This window comes from Pithys albifrons, chromosome 1 (genome assembly GCF_047495875.1).
Source record: "Pithys albifrons albifrons isolate INPA30051 chromosome 1, PitAlb_v1, whole genome shotgun sequence".
Lineage (NCBI taxonomy): Eukaryota > Metazoa > Chordata > Aves > Passeriformes > Thamnophilidae > Pithys > Pithys albifrons.
The window spans coordinates 94,747,712-94,769,154 of record NC_092458.1 but is presented as its reverse complement, the minus strand read 5'-3'; the positions used below and the strand labels follow the sequence as shown (position 1 = coordinate 94,769,154).

The 21,443-nt window shown below is 37.0% G+C and overlaps 2 protein-coding genes across 5 annotated transcripts in view; one reads left to right on the top strand and one right to left on the bottom strand.

Annotated features, from left to right (window-relative positions):
• CMSS1 (cms1 ribosomal small subunit homolog) overlaps positions 1–21,443 on the top strand; it is a 225,945-nt gene that overhangs the window by 14,696 nt on the left and 189,806 nt on the right. The window lies entirely within an intron of this gene.
• The window catches only part of FILIP1L (filamin A interacting protein 1 like), a 35,044-nt gene that overhangs the window by 12,543 nt on the left and 1,058 nt on the right, over positions 1–21,443 (bottom strand). Inside the window, exon 1 of one of the 2 annotated variants that reach the window (XM_071561157.1) lies at positions 3,457–6,207. In XM_071561157.1, the coding sequence (XP_071417258.1) occupies positions 3,457–6,096 (2,640 nt within the window). In that variant the 5' untranslated portion in view covers positions 6,097–6,207. Of the gene's footprint in view, positions 1–3,094; positions 6,212–21,443 lie in introns of those variants that run through there. The other variant, XM_071561151.1, reaches the window with a different exon arrangement.

Here is a 21,443-nt window from a genome sequence, read left to right as displayed (position 1 = left end):
GTTGATATTATGATCTGCTGGAAACTGCTGTTGCCCTCTCTTCCATAGCTTAATCCCTCTGATTTATGCTGCTTACTATGTGACCCTATTTCCCTTTACCATTTAAGTGAATCATTATATACCTGTCAGACTTTAGGCTTTGGAATAAATGCTGAAAGCAAAAGTGTCTCAGCCTCCAAATTAAGAGCAATACTTACCATTTACGGAATGCTTGAAATTCCTAGAAAAGTGCCTTACTTGAATTTTAGTATCATCATGCTTGATGTTTTTGTTCAGAGTGCTTGAATCAATTTGTGGATAAATCATTTAATTTCTCCTTGTTCTTTCTTTGTCTGCCAAGGAAACAGGTGGATATTCCCACTCAGCAAACTGGAAATAATCTGAAATATGGAATGGTGATCTGGACAATTTGAGGTTAATTTGTAAATCTGTAATTGGAGTGCTTAAGCTGTGCTTTCTATTTGTTGCTTCATGATAAAAGTACAGCTAATTTATTTCTGTTTAAACAACCAAGTTTCAGTTCTCAGCAAATACATCCAGGTGTTTATTTTCCCTGCTTGGTGCTTTGAAATGGATCTTGGGAATTTGAACAAGACGGACCTGTTTTATTCTGCACCCCTTATTTTCAGGCAAAATAATGATATGATTTTTCATCTGTTGAAATGACTGATAAAACTTGTGCTGTGAAGTCAGTTAAGATTACACAGAGAGTGTTTCATCAGTAGGGAAATGTAAGCATCCCTTAATCCAGGTGTGTCTTTAGAAAATGTAGCAATTTCATTTACAGACTGTGCTGATGCTTCTTACTTAGGTCATGAGTGGCTGCTTCCTTTGTCTTCTGTTAATTGGACAGTTACTGATACAGCGTTTTGAGTTTAAAACAGGGACAGAAGTACTGTCCTGTTTAATGATTAAACTTATAAATGCTGTGAACTCTCACCTAGGTTTTGTATTCAAAACTTTGCTTTAAAATCTGAATGTCCTTATTCATAATAGCTTGGTAATTGTCCAACGGACTAAATGTGCTTATTGCTGTGTCCTGAAGTGTGCTTTTCTTTTATAAGATGTTGTAATAGATGGTCTGGTGGGTAATGGTTGATGCATTTCTGTGTATTTTGGAAGGCAAATATGAAATTATATTTTTTTCTGCAAGCTTTTTAACTGAAGAAAATATTAATGTCTCAAGAGGAAAACTTTTAATCCTTTAATTTTTGGAGAATTTGATGTCTGTTAGTGTGCTGGCAAGTGGGTAGTTAAGACACAGTTTTCAGTACTGTGCTTGTAATGTCTTCCTGCAGAGATCTTAGGTATGGATCAGCAGGATATGCAGTATCCCAAAGAACAGAAGTGCAGAGAATGTTTTTTGAATGTACTGCGTTTTGATTTTGACTGAGCCTTGAGGTTAAGCATGTGCATAGTTGAGTAACTTGTTCATGTAATTAACACACTCTAAAATTTTTATAATCTTGACTCGCCTTTTGCTGTCTTGACTCAGTAACTTTTGCTGAAGTTTTTATGAGTTGAAGTTTGCTTTGCACAGCAGGACTATGTCCTACTTCTGACCCAGGTCTTAGATCTCACTTGTGCAGCCATGGAGAAAAAGTGAGACAAAACTAGTAGGAAGGACCTCTTAGGAAGCCTTCAGGTTATGTGTGACATTAAGGTTGGCCTGTGCATGTCCACATTTTGTCCTTTGAAATTGCCACTGCTCAACTGTGATATTTATGTTAATATCCATTTCTGTTGCATATCTTATAATTTAATACTTTTTCTTCCTATTGTTAGTTTTACTGAGAAGAAAGTGTGTATGGGTGGTGGACTTTGATTTTCAATACAAACTGTCCTAAAAACAGTTATTACCTACAGTTGTAAACATTCAGATTCTTGTCTATCAAAAGGATTTAAAATGATAGAGGTCTCCTTGTTAATGTAAAAGCATGTGCCAAAGTTCTTTGCTGAATCCGTTGCTAAGTGATACTGCAGAAATATTTTCTCCTTCTCTGGGTAATATAAGAAGAATGAAGATAAGGGTTTAATAAATGAGGACTTTCTCCTTACTTGCAAACTTCCCTGTTGATAAGAAGGTTGATTTTTTTTTAATAATACCACCCCCAAAACATTAAGTATATAGGTATTTAGCTTTTCAGGATAAGAGCAACTGTTAAAATTTAGATTTGCATTGTACAGTTTTTGGGAAAGGGATGTTTGAAAGTGCATTCCAGGTCTTCTGGATAGATTTACATTCATTGTGAAGTTGATTAACCACTAGCAATATTTTCTGGGAGGTTAGAATTGGCTGCTTAGCACATGTGGAAAGTACAGAACTGATTTCATTTCTGTTTTTTTCTAGGCACAATGACTGTAACTATTTGAAATACCTCAGCCTGTTTTGTCCATTTTTTATTGTAGTCCTATTTATCCCAGACCTAAAGGCCTACATGTTTGGAGGCTTGGTCTAGTATTGCTTCTTAATGCTTCTTCCAATTCTCTGCCTGTTATGTGAAAAACATGCAGGTATGCCACAGTTTGGTACTTGTTTCTTCTTCAGTGTACCTGTGTGATGTATATTGTTTTTCAAACTGATGTCTAGGAGCTTATATGAAATTTAAATATTAATTCTTCTTAATTATTGTTTAGGAATGTAAGTGTTGCTCTGTATTGTTTTACAGCATAATAGATGATTACAATTTTTTTGTTGTATTGGGAAAAAACCCTTTGTTTGGGGAGAATTATTTTAACATACAAGTTTCTCAACTCAGTTCACTCATAAGAAAGGTTTACAGGAAAGTTTAAAAAAAAGTTTTAGCCAAACTGTTAAAAAAACGGGGAGGAAAAGTGGTGGTTGTACTCTGGAACATATAACATATGCATCATAAATTTGTACTAAGATACAATACATAATATTTGGAGTGCTTGTATGTGATGCACTGATAATTTTCTGAAATGAGAGGGCTAGGAGGAGTTGGGAATAGCAGGGAAGGTAATGAATCAAGTCATATCTGAAGTTAGCAGGCAATATTATGGCTTAATTCAAGTTCTACCATACATGCAGAAAAATACAAAACACACAAACCAAACAAAAATATTCAGCAAGCAATGATGAAAATAATTATTTACTGTTTTTTGTAATGTTAAAATATTTTACCAAGGCAAGTTGCAGTCAAAAGTAATGTGAGTTACTTTGAAAATGGCAATACATAAAGATGCATTTATACAAGTGCAAGACTAAATATTTTACATAACTGTATTTTAATGAGGAGATATACAGTAAGTGCACACTTGATAACACTAAGCAGGCAAAACTTAACGTTAGTTCCGTATGCTGTTGTAGTTCATGCATAGATCTTTCCCAAAGTAAAGAGGCTGTTCCAAATCATTCTTGCTGGGATGAAAAACAGGATGGGTTGCTGGTAAGGGTGTCAGCATGGATGGGGTTCAGTTATAGACATTACTTACTGTAATTTGTGATTGCCGTGGAAGAGGAGTGGCTGCTGGTGTGATAGTAATACTGCTGGTGATTTTATTGGTGGGCTTACTAGGTAGGCCATTAGCTAGTGCTGGAGTTCTGTTGTCTTGCACTGGAGTACAAGGGCTGATGGGCTTGGAACTGGTGAGAGCTTGGACGTAAGGGCTTCCTAAATGAATGTGGATTTTGTTATCCTCAGTAGTTATTACACTTGATCCTGTACTGTTAGATCTCTGAAACTGCCATGATGACTGCCTGTCTGGGGATACTCTAATAACAGCATGCTTGGCTCCCATTTCCAAAGGCTCTGGGGAGAGAGTTTGTTCCTGAGAACTTGAGCCAGGTAAAGCCAAAGGGGACATTGTTCTTTCGGGACTTAAAGAACCACACGATTCAGGAGTTTGAGATCTTGCAAAAGTAGTCATAGTAATAGGAGAAATTACGTGCTCTGGGGTCATGTAACCTTCTCCTGCTTTTGATTTTACAGGTGTTAGGGAAGCATTTTGAATAATGGTTATTCTTTGCTTTGGAGTGCCACAGTTGGGTATAACTGCTGTGCTTTTGTAGGAGTGAGGGCTTTCAGTGGTGGGACTGGTTATTTCAAGGGTTGCTGTGTTCTGTCCATGGTCTGGAGTGACTTTTATGTGAAGAGGTTGGCCAGGTGTATGGCTCAGCACTAGATCTCCAGTCTGTGCACAGTTTCCATTTTGCTTTGTATGTATCTTTCCATTTTGAGGATGGCTCTCTTTGGACTTCATCCAAGGGATCCATAATTTTTTGTTTACGGCATTTGCGCTGGATGAGTTGCTTTTGAAAGACACTGTTTGTTCCTCCTCATTATTGCCTTTGTCCTCATTATCACTGTCTCCATAGAGCTGCCCATTTAAGACTGTTCGCTCTAAAGGCATGAGTGTTTTGTAATCAGGTGGTTCACTGTCTGCTGGATCTGTTTGGATTTCTTTAGAAAAAGCTTGCACATCAGAAATTCTCCTTCCATTATGACCAGGCCTGAAGTTCTTGCTGAAGGATCTGTACTTCTCCATCTCTTTCCTGATGCTTTCCATTTCTCTCACCAAGTCCCTGTTTTTATTTTCTTGCTGGAGGAGTTTCTTCTGTAAGACTGAATGATCACCTCGGAGGTGACAGATTAGCTCTTCTGTTTCCATGTATTCATGCATTTTCTCTTTCAGTGCATCTAGTTCTCTGGAAAGATGACTCGATTTAGCTTCCTCTTCTTTGAGCTTCTTAAAAAGGCGCTGCTCCTGATTGGCCTCTGCCTTTTCTGTCAATTTATACCTCGCCATTTCCATTTTCACAGCTTCCAGCTCTTCTGAGAGATGCTTGGCTCTGTCCCGTTCATTGATATACTTTCGTTCTAGAGACTCAAATTCATCTTCAGTTTTCATAAGATCATCTTCTATGGCCTTCATTTCTTTAAGCTTCTGCTTAAGCCTCTCAACTTCTTGAGAAAGCTCTTTAATGATGTTGTTTTCCTGCTGCAAGGAGGTGCTAGATTTGGTACTCTCCTTATGTTTAGTTTTAAGAAACTCTTTTTCAACATCTTCGAGGGACTGAAGTCTTTTTCTTAGAATATTCACTTTGGAAATAAGATCACTTCCTTTCTCCTCTTCTGCTTTGAGTTTGTTTTTCAGTTCATCTCTTTCTTTTGTAACACTGGACACTTTTTCCTCTGCATCAGATTTTGATTTCAGTGCCTTTTTACTTTCCTCAATTAGTTTTTCTGTAACTGACATCACTTTATTTTGTTCCACCTGAAGCTGAGAAGTTGCAGCTTGAAGCTTTTCTTCTGTTAGCTTTATTTTTTCACCCATAGTTTTTCTTTCATCCACAAGCATCACTGTTAGACTCTTCAGCTTTGTTAAATCTTCTTTGAGTGTAAACTCAGTTTTTTCTAGCTTGCTTTCAATCGCTTCAAGCTCACCAACTCTAGCTTTTAAACCATCAAGCTCATGGGACAGCTGTTTTGTTAACATTTTTTCCCTTTCTAGATTGCATTTCAAGGAGTAACATTCCTGTTTACTCTTGTTAAAAGCATCTTCTAGTTTCTCCAGTTCCATAATTCTTTTGTTAAGTTTATCGACTTCCCCTTTAAGGTTCTTGCTCTGTGATGCTTCTTTTTCTAACTTTCTATTAAGTTCTCTGCACTGATCTTCCATTTTTATGAGCTCTTCATCTTTTCCTTCCATCTCCAGCAGTCGTTTCCTTAGTTCTTCTACTTCGGTAATAAGTGTGGCATTCCCACACTCTCCTTTACTTATCTTATCCCTTAGGTCTTGCAGTTCTTCTTCTGCTCTTCTTAAAGATTTGTTGGTCTCTTCCAGCTCATCAATTTGCCGGCTGAGAGCAGTTAATTTTAACCGGAGCTGGCGATTCTGACTGTCTTCATTGGTTAGTTTGGCCATCATTGCTTCTTGTTCTTGGGAAATCTTACTGCTTTGGGCTTGAAGTTCAGCCTCCAGCCTGCTGGCTCTCTGTTTCTCTTCTTGAATTTTTGTTTCAGCAAAGGCCAGCTTCTCATGCGCTTGCTCGGTAGAGCTGGTTAATTCTTGAATTTTTTTACTTTGTTGATTCAACTGCTCAGTGAGTCTTTGCTGTTCATCCACCACCATTAAAGCAAAGGATTTCAGTTTAGTTAGTTCTTCTTTCAATTTAGCTATTTTCTTGTTGTTTTCCTTCTCTTTTTTTGCCTGATATGCTGTTTCTTGTTCAAGAAGCTGTTTCAATCTGTGGGAGGAAACAATATTGTATTTTGTAGCCATTTTAATGGGGCTTTAAAAACATACTTGAAGTGTTACGACATGCAAGATGTGCTTGAACATCCGCTTGTAACTACAAGCAGACCTCTCCTTGCAACATCATTTGAAAATGCCCACTGGCCTCACTTCCTATTCAGAAGTTCTTCTGTAATGAACAGAAGCACCTTCAGTAATTGTGCTTAGCACCTTCAGTAATTGTGCATCTATGTTTTCAACTTCTGGCAGGTGCCAGTGCAACAAAACTTATTTTGGTGTTCTGCACTGGAACTGCACTTACCTTGGCTGTTTGCTGAGGCTGGGTATGTGCAAAGATATTTTATCATTATAGTGTTTGAGAAATTAAACAGTGCAGCCCTCAAGGGCAGGTGTAATTTACAGCACCATAAGCCTCCTAACTTTGTTACTTATAAACCATCCTGATGTTTTATGATTAAACCTTATGGATATTCAAGGATGTGAAGGAAGTATAGCCATACTAGGTAGTTAGTCAGGCTGCCTGATGTGAATTCTAAAGCAGCACATCAGGGCAAAATTACACTGTGTAGGTAAGTCAGTCCTCAGTGAAAATGTAGTATCTGTGACCCTGTATGAAACACACACACACAAATATGCAGGCAGCAGATGAACAGGAATTCAGGTTATGCCTTTTGAACTTAACAAAGCCCAAATGTCTTGATGTCACTTAGGCTTGGATTTGGTCTTACATCCAAACCTTAGAGATATGCCTAAGTGCAAGCCGGCTTTCTTGAAGTTTTTATGATGAGTTTCTAAAATATATTTTACAAGTTTATGTTAATTCTCACTCATTATTGAGATGCAACATACTTAATTTGCTGGAGACTTAGGGATAGGGTTGTGCATTTGTTTAGGTAAGATCCTAAGAAATCTCCCAATACCTCAAGTAATTAGTTTCTTTAGTAGACTTTCTTTTTTCAAGAAGATGTTTGTGAAGTTGGTGTAAAACGTGATTAGGTTTGGCCTGCACATATGCCTCATTTCAATTACATTTTCTTACAGCCAGCCTATCAGTATATCCTGATAGTAAACAAAATTCTTAAAAACCTCAGTTAAAGTAATAAAATATTAGAATTTGTATGTCTCTCTGTTGTCCATATGTCTGGTACCTACTGAGTTGTGTAGATCATGTGAGGGAAATGACCTGCGTTATCAGGACTGTACTTGTACAAAATGACTGTTGCAGCACTCATTAGGTGAGGCCCTTGACTTTAGTTCTTCCTTCTCTGAAATATGATGACAACTGTCTGGAAGTTGCTGCTGAAACATAAGAGTCCTGTTCCACATTTGTCTACAGACACTATTGTGATGCCCCTCTCCAAGCAATGAGTCGTTACAGCTTCTCACTGACAAGTTCTTGTTGCAGCCATCCTTTTAGCTCAGGGAGAGTATAGATAACAGCCTTCTTTACACAGCTCTTATTTAGCTGTTGGCTGACTGCAGGCATATATTTCTGGGCAATAGGCTGTTTCAGCAGCATCCCCTTTGGCAGCATGTTACTTTTCCAGCACAGAGAGGAAGCCCTTGTCATTCTACAACTGTCCATCAGACTTGTCTGATTTAATGATGGTATTGTATAGAAGTCTATGACTATAAAATTTTTTAAAATATCTTTACAGTCTCTACTGTTTTTATTTTAGTGCCTAAGTTGCACTATACTGAATGTAATGAAGTGCTTTATATGCAAAATTGACAGGATGGAAGGTAGCCATAAACAGAGTTTATATCAAAGACTTGAAGCAGTCAGAAATTACAACAGTCAATTAACATAATGGGGAAAACAGACATGAAAAAGTAGAAATGTAGAGGGAGAGGTTTTCAAAATGAGTTTGGAGGAATGTTACTGGTTGGCAGAACAAATAAATGGGGAGAGGACTGCACCATCTTCAAAGGCAGCTTTTTACTGTGTTGGTTGTGTATAAACTTTTATCTTCAGTGCTACTTTCAGTTTGAATTCTTTTTGGTTTAAAAATCTCTCTTCCCTCCCCACCCTTGACTCTAAATGCTTTAGTAGTGAAGTTCAATTGATGATTTACTGTTACCATAGATATAAAACCATAACAGAAGCACAACTAACAATTTTATTTGGAGTGAACTCAGGGTTTTTGTGTGTATAAAGTTAAAACATATTAATACAGTTAGTGGGACTTACTGGTATTCGATCTATTTGAGCTTGCTTCATTATAATTTATTTTTGAAAGGCAAATTAGCCTGGTTGTTAATACTTAATCAGTGTTTAACCCAACACTTCCATATTAACTAGTTGATACTTCTCTGGCCAAATTAAACCAGTGCTCGAGCAATTCATGTCCCTTAAATTGCTTTAGAAAGAAAGCTCTAAGGCCAAAGAGTAACAAACAATTTCATTTTTCATAGGGATGCTGTATAATTTTTTATGATGCAAATAAGATAATTGTGCATAAATAATACATAAGTTAACAACCAAGTCAAGTCTGACCAAGTCTGTGTTGCATGGGTGATTTGAACAAAAGTGCCTAAATTACAGGTATATGGATTGTTGTATAAACTAATAAGGATTTTCAAGAGATCCATTTCTTTAGTCATGCTGAATGACTTCAGGTATTTAAAAACGTTTCCTTCATTCAAAAGATTAAATACAGTTTTAAGATTCAAACAGACTCACAAGCAAATATTTGTAATCCCTGAGATGTATTTCTTTAAAAAAAAGTTATTCTATGAAATCACTCAATTGAGGTTAAGAGCATAGTGCATAAACTGTGAGTTAAAACATTTTCATGTGGTTCCAAAAAGAAAAAAAGGTCTGTATTAAGCATGGTATAGTTTTGATAGCATTTTATTAAGTTTTTGCACTTGTTTTTGATAACTGCATGCTTAATCATATATTCCTATACAGAAAATATCTCAACAGTGCTGAATAGATAGTGATTTCTTGGATGGAGTTGAGATTGATATTGGAAGAAGTCAACTGGGAGTCTGTTAATATTTTTAGAAGAATTTTTCCTTGGCTGCTGAATTCCTGTTTCATGGTTCAGTAGGTCACAGTGACTGTGTCTGCGCATATGCACTTAGGAATGGAAGAGAACCCTAAAATGTCTGGGGGTTTTTGTGTTATTTATTTGTTTGTATGTGTTCTTACATTAATTGATGAGTTTTGGTCAGGTTTTTTTGGGCAGCTTTTTTTTGGAACCTGACTTCTGTGGACCAATTGAAGAAGTGCTTTAACTGATAATAGCACTTTGTGACTTTTATGACAGAGGAAAAATACTTTGTGTTAACTTCATCCAGGTTACTCCATTTCTGAAGAGCACTTTTACTGAAAATATGCAGAAGTAAAAAAGTTGGTTTAAATAAATAATACTTTTAAAAAAATAACAGCACTCCCCTATCCATTAAAATACTTGTATCATTTTCATTGCCAGTTGAATTTCATGATTGTGTAATTTTGTCTTAGGCAAAGGTAGGTATATCATTTATTCAAAGCACTCACACAGTTCCAAGCAGCTGACTTCACAGGACTACAGGAACCCTTTCTGCATTGAGGCCCCAGAAATGGATACTGGAAATTGTTTTTATGAACGGGACTGTGAGGTAGTTAAACAGTCTGGGCAGTGTCTTACTAGGTTTTCTTCAGAGCTTCTGTTGTAAATTATTGCTTTATTGTGGCTTAATGTTGTACTTGTTTGCAGTATCAGTTGACTGCTTCTTATATTTCTGAAAGTAATTGTATTTCTCACTCTGCTGTGTCCATTTAATTGCTTTCCTCAGTGTGCATGCTGTGGCCTCTTGGTGTTAGTGCCGTGCACTCAGTTGTGTTCCAGGTTTTTCCCAGTGCATTACAGCGTCATCCTCACTACATGATATTTGGCAACATGATAACTACGTGTTCTCTACAAGACTGGAGACTCCCATACCAGTTTATTGTCCTGGTGTCCTGTGATAACTTCTTGCCTTTAAGTGGTATTATCCATTTTCCTGGGGTGGCATATATTAAATGGGTGTTGTTTAATTTATGTTTTTACAGGATTCCTGGGGGGTGGCTTTTCCTTTGAGTTTCATGGAAACCAAAGAAAGCGTGAAAGACTGCAATTGCAAGACTCTGAATTTTCATTTGTTTCACTTTGTTCTAGAATTAATCATTATTCTTTGAATACTACGAATAAAAATGATTTTTTTTCTTTAAGCTGTGTTGTAGTGGTCACTTTTAGAAAGGCTGTATTCTGTATGGATGCAAGTAAAATAGGTGATGGTTTCTAAAGCTCTGCTTTTATCATTCCTTCCACCAAATGAGGAGTTTTTAATATACACATTGTCAATATCTGTATCAGATTGGAAATGACTAATTTTTAATTTCTGTGATTTTATTAATTTTTATTAAAATCACAAAGATACATATTTTTAACTAGCTCTTGATCTTCACCCTTTGCCATGTAAAACACATGGCTTACTAGAGATTGTACAGGTTATAACATGAGGGAAACTTGCTTCTAAAGGTTTTGGACATATGCTTGAATTTCCCTGGTACAATGCAAATAAAAGCACTAAGCTGAAAGCTTTTAAATGTAGATGAAGTCATGCCTGTTCCTTTGAGGCATTCTTCCCAGTTTGCAATAAGACGCGGTCTGGCCTTTAATAAGAGAAGAAAAATGCTTCATCATTTCTGGTAAATCCTTCAAGTTGTTGTAATTTTTTGACACCAGTGCAGTTAAATATCTATTTTTGTAAGAAACCAGTCTGTGCCTTCCACAGTTTATTGAAACAATTTTGGGTTTTTTAAAGTGTTTCTCGTCTTGGGGTGGCTATGCATTTTTGTATTTTTTTTTCCTTTGCCTACAGTTCTACTTACTGATGTGCAGTTTTTATGAAGACATATGTTACAGCTTTTTTTATGGCTCTCTATTATATTTAGTAATGCTTCTTTTCTCCCTGTAATAATGAAAGTCAAAAGCCTTTGGAATTACAGCAGCAGCAACATACCATAGCTGTTATGTAATCTGTTGGCTTTATCTGAACCAGTCAGCACTTCCCAACAGAATGTGAACAATTATTTAAAAATTTATTTTCCAGTATAGTAATTTACGTAAGTAAATTTCAAATAATGAACTTACACTGGGATGCAGACCTTCCCAAAGGGTATCTCCACTGCAATAAACTGTGTAAGGCAAATATCCCAGTAAGGAAATCTGTTTTATAAAATGAGAACTCCTAATAAGGGGGGGATGAGTTCTGCTTATTACTCCACAAACTATCACAAGGTAATTATTGTTTTATCTGATGCTTAAAATGCTGACTTGCTTTACAAGTTTTCATAAAAGTCATAGATGATGAATGGTATTGCTAGTTCTGGGTTAATGGGCACACATTCAAATGGATAACCAGATGTATTTAGCTGCAATACTGAGTAAACATATGCAGATAATATATGCTTTTAAAAATTAATTAATCTGGGACACTAATGTTGTGACCATGATTTCACAACTACTAAGCTGCTGAAAATTCTTGCTGATGATACAGGGATATTTGCACTCATAAATGTTATGAAATCCTGTGTAAATTCAGTGACAGTAAATAGTGTGAGAAGCATTTAGCAAATTTCTGTTGGTTAATTTAAGATTTAAGGCCAGATTAACTTCCAGTTTGAGTAATTTTGCTTCAGCACTAAAATTCAGTTTTGTTTTATTATGAAACCTCAGTTTAAGAAAAAAGTTTTCTGTCTTTAGTTATATTCTTTCTATATCTAGATGTTCTTGGAAATCACCTCAAAACATGAGTCTTGTGTAAAAAGTCCCAATGCTTTCTGTGGCAATAAGGATCCAAAAGTGCAGGGTGATAATTATTAATTTGGATGCTCATTTCTATTCTTCTAATGCCAGCCATCCGCAATGTCTGAGTCTGTGATAGGAAGGTGGGAGTGGGATTTTTAGGGGGGGAGTGAATAAGCTGCTGTCCTATTAAATTGTTGACAGGTTGTTTGTTTGTTTGTTTGTTTGTTGTGTGGTTTGGTTTATTGCTTGACTGCCTATCCTGAAAAAGAATTTTAAATGAACACTGACCCGACAAGTTCACAATATTAATGAGCTTTACTTGAAGTTAGCCTTAAAAACTCTGTGTCCCAGAGTCTGGCTATTACAAAACAGAGCACAGCGGAGTGTGAGCTGGACTCTGGTGTGTCACCATTTCTGAGATGCACTCTTTTTTTTTCTTCCCTCTGTCTAGATTTAACAACTGTTTCAGGTATTCTTTGAAGTCGGTATCTGTTACTGTTGGCATTTCAGTACCATGTGACTGTGCAGGTAGCGTGGCTGCTAATCCTCTTCTGTCCAGAATCTAAATTCATCAATAATGTAACCAGCTCATGGGAATACCCTTGGGTTTTGCTAGTTAGTAGTTTGGGATTTTTTCGTATTACCACAGCGCACATTCACCCCCCTTCCCACGCCCTCATCTCTTTCACTCTCTCCACACTGCCTGTAAAGTCAGAAATAAAGCAAGTAATTTCAGATGAAACACCAGAATTTGGAACTCTTCAAATTTACGTCAGACAGAAAATGATAGTTTTGCAGATGGAAAGATTTCAGAAGGAAATGGAAAGATGAACCACAGGAGATGTGGTATAAGGGTCAAAGCAACAACACTGAGGCAGAAATTCTCAGTTACTAATCCAGGTCCTGCTTCTGTCATATCTTAATCCCTAACAAGTAAACCTTTGTGCCTGAACGTCAGATTTATGAAAATGGAAAAGCAGTGGGAACTTACTGTAACAGATTATTTTGAGAATTTTTTTTATAATTTGTGATTTTTACATGACATTGGCTTTGAAAGGATTGCGTTTGATGATTTGATATTTAGCGTTACATTCCAACAAATTAAATTAATGGGAGAGATCTTGTGTCTTCATGAACCTGAGTTGTGTTTTAATTGTATACTTTGGGTATTCTTGCTGTAACATTATTGCTTGACCACAGTTACTGTGCTGTTTTTAAATCATCAGTGTTCTAAACCACTCAGTACTCCAGAGATAAACAGGACAGGGCTTAATCCACGTGCACCCCACCACCCCTACCCTGTGGGCAGGTGGGTGGGTTTGCATTTTCTTCTCAGGGTGTTGGTGCTGTGATTGATACCATTGCATACTGCTGGGATCCTGCAATGCTGATGGATTTACCAAGGGAAAAATTGTAACAGGAGTTAACTCGGCTCCTTAAAAGTGTCTTGTAGAGCCATCCCTGTCCTCACCGCCATTCACCGTGGGAAGGTCAGGCTCAAACAGCTTGCCCACTGATGATCCCAGCCATGTGTGTTTAGTTTGTGCAAAGCAAATGCAGTTGTCGCTGCCAGGCTGTGTTTATTGTTCATGAAAGTGTAATAGTCAGAGGTGTGAGCTTTTGTCTTAGCTACTTATTCTTCATCCTTCAATTGACTGAGACTTTGCTGAAGTTCTGATTCCCTGAATGAGTCAGTTGCTTCAGCTCTGTAAGTTTGTAACCCTTAAATCATCTTTTTGCACTTCGGTTTAATGATAGTATTTTTTATATTAAGAGAACAGTCTGAGGCTTTTTTATTTCTATAGGTAAGTCTTATGTGTTTTGTTTTGTTTTTTTTTTTTTTTATTCTGTATGTAACATCATGATGTGTATGGACTCCTGTTATGAGGGAGCACTTGGGAAAGTAGGTGCTGTTGTGGTATCTGATTTATCTGAGGCAGTGCTGGTGCTGCTGTCTTGACCAGAACTGGGCATAATTGTTCAAGGATCCAATTTATACAAACTTTCTTTTAATGTCAATTAGTTAATATTTTTGGTATGACAGCAAATGGCACTGAGCCAACAATAACACATCATGTTACTCAGAGGAGACTGGTTAGTTGTAAATGTCATTTTCCCATAACATTTACAGAAATTGGATGTTCTCTAAAACAATTTTAACACACATTTTATATAAAAATAAATTTCTGGGGCCACATTTTCTTTCATGGGCAGAGTAGGCACTGTGCCTATCTCTTGTGCTATAACCATGACCTTATTTATATATTATCAGTCATCAGCAGTGGCAAAATTTAGAACTTTCCATACTGCCATGCACAGTTAGTCTTTTGAACTGAAGGCATTGTCCCTGTGGCTGCCATCCCTGGATAAGCTGCTCAGCCATACAGTGGCCACTTGCTTCTAGACAGGTGGAACTTGGCTGCAAACTTTATTATGCTCTCCTCATGCTCAATGCACAAGACTAGAATTTTTGTGCTGAAACTGTGATCAGAACCATGTAGATTTACCACTGTAAGTTAAATAAAGGTACTTGATTACTGAGTGCGACTGTCAGGGAAGACTGACAGGTTGCCATCATTTGGGGGAATCAGGGCTAGCTAGAAGCAATTAGACAAACATTCCTCAGGAAGTATGTAGGTGGTGTCACTGTTTTGCAGGAAGTTAAAATTCCTTCTTGAAGGTCTTGTCCTGTTCATACCCATAAAATCTTTATTATATACATACATTCTGAGACAGAAGTAAGCCCTTTTTCTCATGTGCTTATTGCCTGAAGTAGCTCTGTGTATGTATATAATAAACTCTGAGTGTTTGGGTGGCACCCCATTTCTTCTTTTTTTGGCAGAAAACATAAATCTTAATTGTTACTGCAAAATTATCTTGAGGTATTTAAATTTTCCTTGATGCTAGGTTGCTTGAAGCAGTGCAGTTGAGGATTTCCAAACAGGCTAAAGACTTTTATCATGTTTGCTGATAGTGGCAAATTTTTCTAGTAGCCAAAACTGTATGTAATAAGAGCAGCAATGATGCTAATGTCTAACAGAAATTTCTCTTTGAAGCTAAATCTTTTTCCCATAGCCCTGATAATGTGAAGGTGTCCATTTTCTCTGTGGTGGACATTGCCAGCACTTCAGCGTGGAGGACAGTTGAGAGAGATGTTAGCAATGCATTGCAGCATAGTTAACTATCTAAAGGTGGCTTTGAAGCTATAAACGATGGGCAGTCCTGCTAGTGTCCTGCTTTGCACTGTGTGACCTTCAGAAATTGTGCTACAACTATTTCTGATGCATTACAAGTTGATTCTGGGTACAATTCTGGGTACTGAAGCTCTGCAGTAATGACGAGTTTGCTGCCTGGGACATATTTCACTTTCTTGCTACCTGTTCTAAGGTTTGAAAGTTGCATTTTCTCTTGTCTCAGCAGACCTCTGGCCACACGGGCCTTGGAGTAATGGATGAATCATGTAAAGGTGCAGGATCAATGCACCTTTTATCTAAAGCATGTTAATGCTTAGCATAGGGGCTCTCGTTCAGGATTGAAGTTTCTCCAAACTGATCCTCTTCAAAGAGGACAAACACATTGCTTGAGACTACAGGACACAAAGCTACACTGAGACCTAAAGATGATATAATCTGAGAATTCGTTAATTATTATAGTTCTAACCAAGGTTTACTTCATAGATTTAATAGCAAACATATTTAAATAGAAAACAGTAGCTTAAGTAGCCTCTTCACCAGTGAGGAATTAACTGGGGAGCATCTTTTATTCTGAGATCTGTTGATTATGATGTGTTGAATTAAGATTTTTTTTTCATTTTTGTGCAGCCTTGGGATTTCACTACATAAAAGACCAAATACTCTGCTTAAGAGTAAAAGAAATTGGGTCTTGTAGTTGTATGTCCACTCAAAGTGCCAGTAACAGTGTTTGGGGTGGTTGTGGTGTTTTGGGTTTTTTTAGTTACTTGAATGTGTTCAGCAGCTGGAGTAACTCACTTGCTTTGGAAAATAAATGTTTCTCTATTTCCTAGGGAAAAGCCCTAAATCATTGTTGGGATGAAAAAAGTGCATTTAACTAGTTCTAGCTATTCTGTGACCAGTGATTTCTTAAACTCCTTTAAAATTGGTCTGAGCAGTCTTCCTAAAGCCAAGAGAGATACTTACTTTTTCCATCATTAGTTGCTTTCCAGTGTTCTTTGCCTTTCAAAAACTGTCATACAAAGAGGCTCTTTTAGGAAAGAGGAGGGTCATGTGCATGCATGCTTCCCTTTCCCCTTCATATGGAGAACTTCAAGTGTTCCCTGTTCTTCAAAGAACTGTTAATTCAGTTGAACATTCTGTGCCTTGTTATTGTACCTCGAATTGATTGATAACTCAGTATCATTATGTGACATTTGGCTACAGGCCTATTTGATCTCTTTTCTTGCCTCTTGGCTGATGGTCTGTGTGTGATGTTCAGGTTATATTTTCTTATTTGAGATGTCACTGAAAATGAAGGAACCATAGCGTGCTTTCACGTACAGTATCTTTGTGATGCAATATATTTGATCTTTTATCATTAACTTATAACATGGTTTCAAATGCTGGAAATAAAGAGGTATTTATCTCTAGACAGAGCTTGCAGGTTTGGTTAACTGCATCAGTCTAGCTACATGAGAGGGTCGTTTACAAGTTATAAAATGTTACCATGGCAATTTCTGGTTCCTCCCACGCAGTTAATCCTGATTGCGACAGGGAAATTTTGCTCTTTACAGAGATGACAGTAATCATACAGAGCTTTAAGTGAAGTGGTGGGAACAAAGCAAGGCCAAGCAGACACCTTCCAAAGTGGCTACTCCTTTGTGTACCATGTTACATTTTCTTCCCTCCTCCTTTATAGGGGTTTGCAAAGTATGTGAGCTTGAAGATTCCTGTCAGCTGTTGTGTGCTGCTTTCCTGAAAGGGCACCAGTGTGTGCATCTCCTAATGTGAGCCTGAACCTTCTCCACTGGTTGGTGCTCTCCTCACACACCCTCGTGGGCAGCTCTTTGTTTGAATTGACCTATATTGAACCTGTGCTTGCTGACTTCACTTTAGAGGCTTTTTGTCCCCTTGTTCTGCTTACTTGTATGTATACAAATGCACATGCCCATTTATCTATTAGATATGTTTTTAGAAAGACAGATTTTAGAAGTTTCAATTGGAAAATGTTTCAGCTTTGAGCATTAACAGATTGCATTTTTTCCCCACCTTCCCATATCCTGGTTAGTGTGTTCAGCACTGGATTTCAGATATTTAGATTAGGGGTTGACTACCCCAAACATGGAGCTGTTATAACCTCAAGTTCAGGTGCCCAAAATTTTAAAAAGAAATTAGGCTTATATAAATCACTTTCCTTTTTCAAGGTATGGATCTATAACAGAATGGCTCTACTGAGATTTAGAATGTGCTTGACCAGGGGAAGCATTGTGAAGTTGAAAACAAAACCAACTGTGGTATTTATTAGGCTTCTTCTGAGAAACCTCTGTGTAGCTAAGTAGAATAGAATTGTATTTGGGAATATGATGGGTGGCATTAGTTTTAGGTAGACCAAGGTTAAAAGTGATAAAAGTTCCTAGTTTTCTTCAGAATTAGACTTAATGAGTGATAGTTATGTAAATTTCCCTGAAATTATTGAATCCATAGAAAGTTGTCAGAATTCAGTCAGCTTGAACTTATCTCTTTGGTGGTTTTGCCCATGTTCTGAAGTCCAATGTGTAATTAAAATGTGAGTGTTATGAGTGCATTACTTTCTATTTTTAAACAGCCAGTTTTGGGAGAGGGTGGGTGTTTCATGGTAGTAGCAACATGATGAGTTTTAAGTTTTTCCTCATTCTGTTATGCTTGCATTGCAATAGTTGCTATGCAAACACTAGATAAGCTTTTTGTCTCTAATAAAAAAGGACAAAGTTTTAAATGAGCTCTCTGCAATGAATGTGAAAGTAAATGCTTTGAATATTAGGTTTAAAGCAGCTCTTTAAGAACTCTGTGTATAATTTCTTTGAAGTGCAACTGTTGTGTTCCTTCCCTGGCCTTTGGAAATGTGTAGAGGATAATGAAGTCTGATGTATTGTTGCACAACCCTGAAATGTATGCAAGGCTAGTGTTTTTCTTGTCAGGAGTACTTTTTTCCCCATCCATATTTTCAGTTACATTCACTGGAGCTTTGTGTGCCCTACTTGATGTACATCTGTAAATGTTTTTTGAAGCTAAGGCATGAGCAGTGAGGTGATGGTTTGGGGCTCTGGTTTCTCAGCTTCTGTGAGCATGCAATGTGAAGCAAAATGGCTCAAGTTCTGCTTCTTTACCTGAGCAGCCACTGTCAGGTGGTCACCTGCCCAGAGTGAGGCTGAAGCCAAGCAGTTGTGTTACATCATCATCACATGAGCGATGAGCTGTAGCAGAAGGGTGACTTTTTCAACAGACAAAAAGTACATGCATTTGTTAACTTGAGTGACCAAGGTTACAGGGCTTTTGAGTTGTGTTGAAATGTTTCTAGCAAGGTTGGTTTGACCCCCAAAGTTTCCATATTGTTATTAAAGGAGAATTATACAATGCTGTTGTGGGGTGTTTTCTCAGCCCCATTCAGTTTCTGCATGAACATTCACCTCTTCACTGTCACCTCATTTCTGTTCTGGTGACGAGGCAGTGCCTTGGGAGATGTTTTTGGTACTGTTTTTAACTGGCAGCTACAGACTGCCTCAGAATATCTTCAAATATATTTTCCTAGAATTTTTAAACACTTGAGAAAAGTGAGCTGTGAATGGGGGTGCTCCACTGGTCCCTGGGTGTGAGTGCAGTCACTGAACCTCCACAAACAACATGGTGCACTGGACATGCAATCAAAGTGAATTTTGCCTTGCTGACAGAAAACACAGTAAGCCTCAAAATCAGCATAATGTACTGAGAAGTGTTAAGAGTCAAAATGCCCATTGCTTAACTTAAATCACAAGAAGACTGGGCAGTATATTTAGAATTTTTCAGCAGTGAACTTTCTTGGAGTCAAGTAATACAGTTTAGTGAGGGGCTGAACTAACTAAGCTTTCAACTACATCAAAAAGCTCAACCTAAACCTCAAGGGTGCCATGGCAGAATCCATTCAATATGAGAAAAAATGAGCCTAAGGAATTAAAAAAAATATTGATAAGGCATAGTTTCTAACTTCAAATCAACTTGATGGCAGGCTGAAGTATTAAGGGAAACCACTCATGAGACAGAACTAAAGTTTTGAGTGATGGTTTTAGAGATATGACTTCCTATATAGTAAACTCCTTGGGATTATCTGACTTAAATATTTTAATTGCTTCTTTAATGAATGGTATTGAGGGAATACCACACCCAGGATTTGAGAAAAGCTGCTTGCAGGTGAGGTCCAGAGGAGCAGTGGTTGCTCACTTGCCCATGCCAAACTACAGATGGTAAAGAATTTTTCCTGAGGAAAAATACTACTCTTTTAAGAACTGCCACTGAGGAAAAACTCACTGGGAGTAAAACCAGGCTGTTTTTTCGTCCCATGACAATAGCAAACTTGGGAATTCATCATAGTATTAGACAAATAATATGAAAATGCTGTTACTCAGCACAAATGAAGAAATAATTTGATTTTACTAGTGCTGATGGGGAATAGAAGCTAAGTTTAACTTAGATCCCTTGGTTTTCTGGAAATCTCTAAAAACTCTGCTGTCAGCAGATGTTTGTCAGTGGAGGAAAGGGAAGTGACGGGAAAGGAACAAAGGGTCATTGCAGTTTGATAGGAAGTTGACTTTCATTTCTGAAGGATATATTTGTTCTTAAAATGTTTTCTCTTCACATTGGATGTTATGAGAAATTACTATAAAAAGAAATATAAATTAAGAAATACTGTTGTTTAAGAGTGCATTAAATGATAATTTCTTTCACTGTCTCCTTTTACTGTTAATTAACACAAGTTTACATTTTAATCTCTTAAAATTAGGAAAACTATCAAATAATACTCAATACATGTTAAGAACAAAGGAGACTAATACTGGGGAGGGGAACGGGCAAGGGGGGACAGGGACATATGCAACAGCACTGAGACGGTTTAATCATTATACCTTGGTCTAATTGTTTTGGAGTTTTACCAGTATAAATGAGAGCAAACTTGGCTCTGTAAGTATCAAGTGAAGAATGTTTTCCCTTTCAATCTAAGAAAGACAGATTATGGGAAATAGAGTTCTGGCTTTTGATAGATGTTATGATTTGTATTAGGCTAGCAGCATTCACAGTACAGATGGTCCCTTAAATGCTGCTAAAGCAGTAATTAATGATAAAAGTTACCCATCTCAGCTGGATTTGGAGTAGCTAAAATAGTCTCTTACCTATGGGTAGGCTTTTTTTCTGTTTCTACTTACTGACTTTATCAAATTTGTGTATTTATTGCATGTGTAGCATTTCTATTAATATTTTTTCTTTAGCATATTGTAGTCCTTCAGTTTATCCCTTGTACTCAGACACACAATTTGAGGACTGTTACTTAACTTCAGTCATGAAGTCATGAACTTCTTTCATGAAGTATCTAACTTTTTTGCTTTTTAACTTCACACTGGATATTTGGGAAACTAAATAATCATTCTAAAACTGGTAGGACATTGGTTGCAAGTTCACAGATAGGACAGAATAGTGAGCAGAAGACTTTGTAAGGGGCTTAGGATACTGATCTGGGGTACTGATTTTCTACTATAAATTACATTTTTTCTAGTTGCTAGGATTCTTTTCATTCTATATATATTATACAGTGTCCTCTCCCCTGATTCTACAGCTAGGCAGACTCGAGGCACCAACAGAGGTGTAAACTGCTTGTTTCAAGAAATATTGTGTTGGAAACATGGATGCAACTTTTATCTAAATGCCAAGGTTAATAATACACAAATACCTGAATTGTCTTTGAAATGAATTGTCTGTCTATATATTTTTAGAAGCATGTAGAAAATAACTGCTTAATATTTTCCTATTATTTAAAGCTGAAAAAAGTTATAAAAATATTCACACATGATATTTTGACTCAGCCTCTAAATCTGTGTATGTATGATACTACATCAATGCATATGATTGTATCAGCTTTGGTTTTTCTTAAATATATACTTGGACAAAGATTTTGGAGGATTTAAAACATGAAATTAAGAGAAAAAGAATCCTCTCTGCTGTCCTAACATTTTGTGCTGATTTAATTTCATATTAAGGAAAATGAAAACATACAATAAAAACATGTTTTAAGAAGAGTTGCAGTTGGAAGATCTTAAGGAGTCTATCTTTTCGAATACTTTAAATTACACGTAAGACTCTGGAGAGCAGTACTTAGTAGTTTGAATTTGCAAGTAGGACAGTACAATTGACTTAATTGCAGTTGTTCTTATAAACAAGGATTTGACAGGGTTTGGCCTTTAATCAAGGGAGAGGACAGTGCAATTTC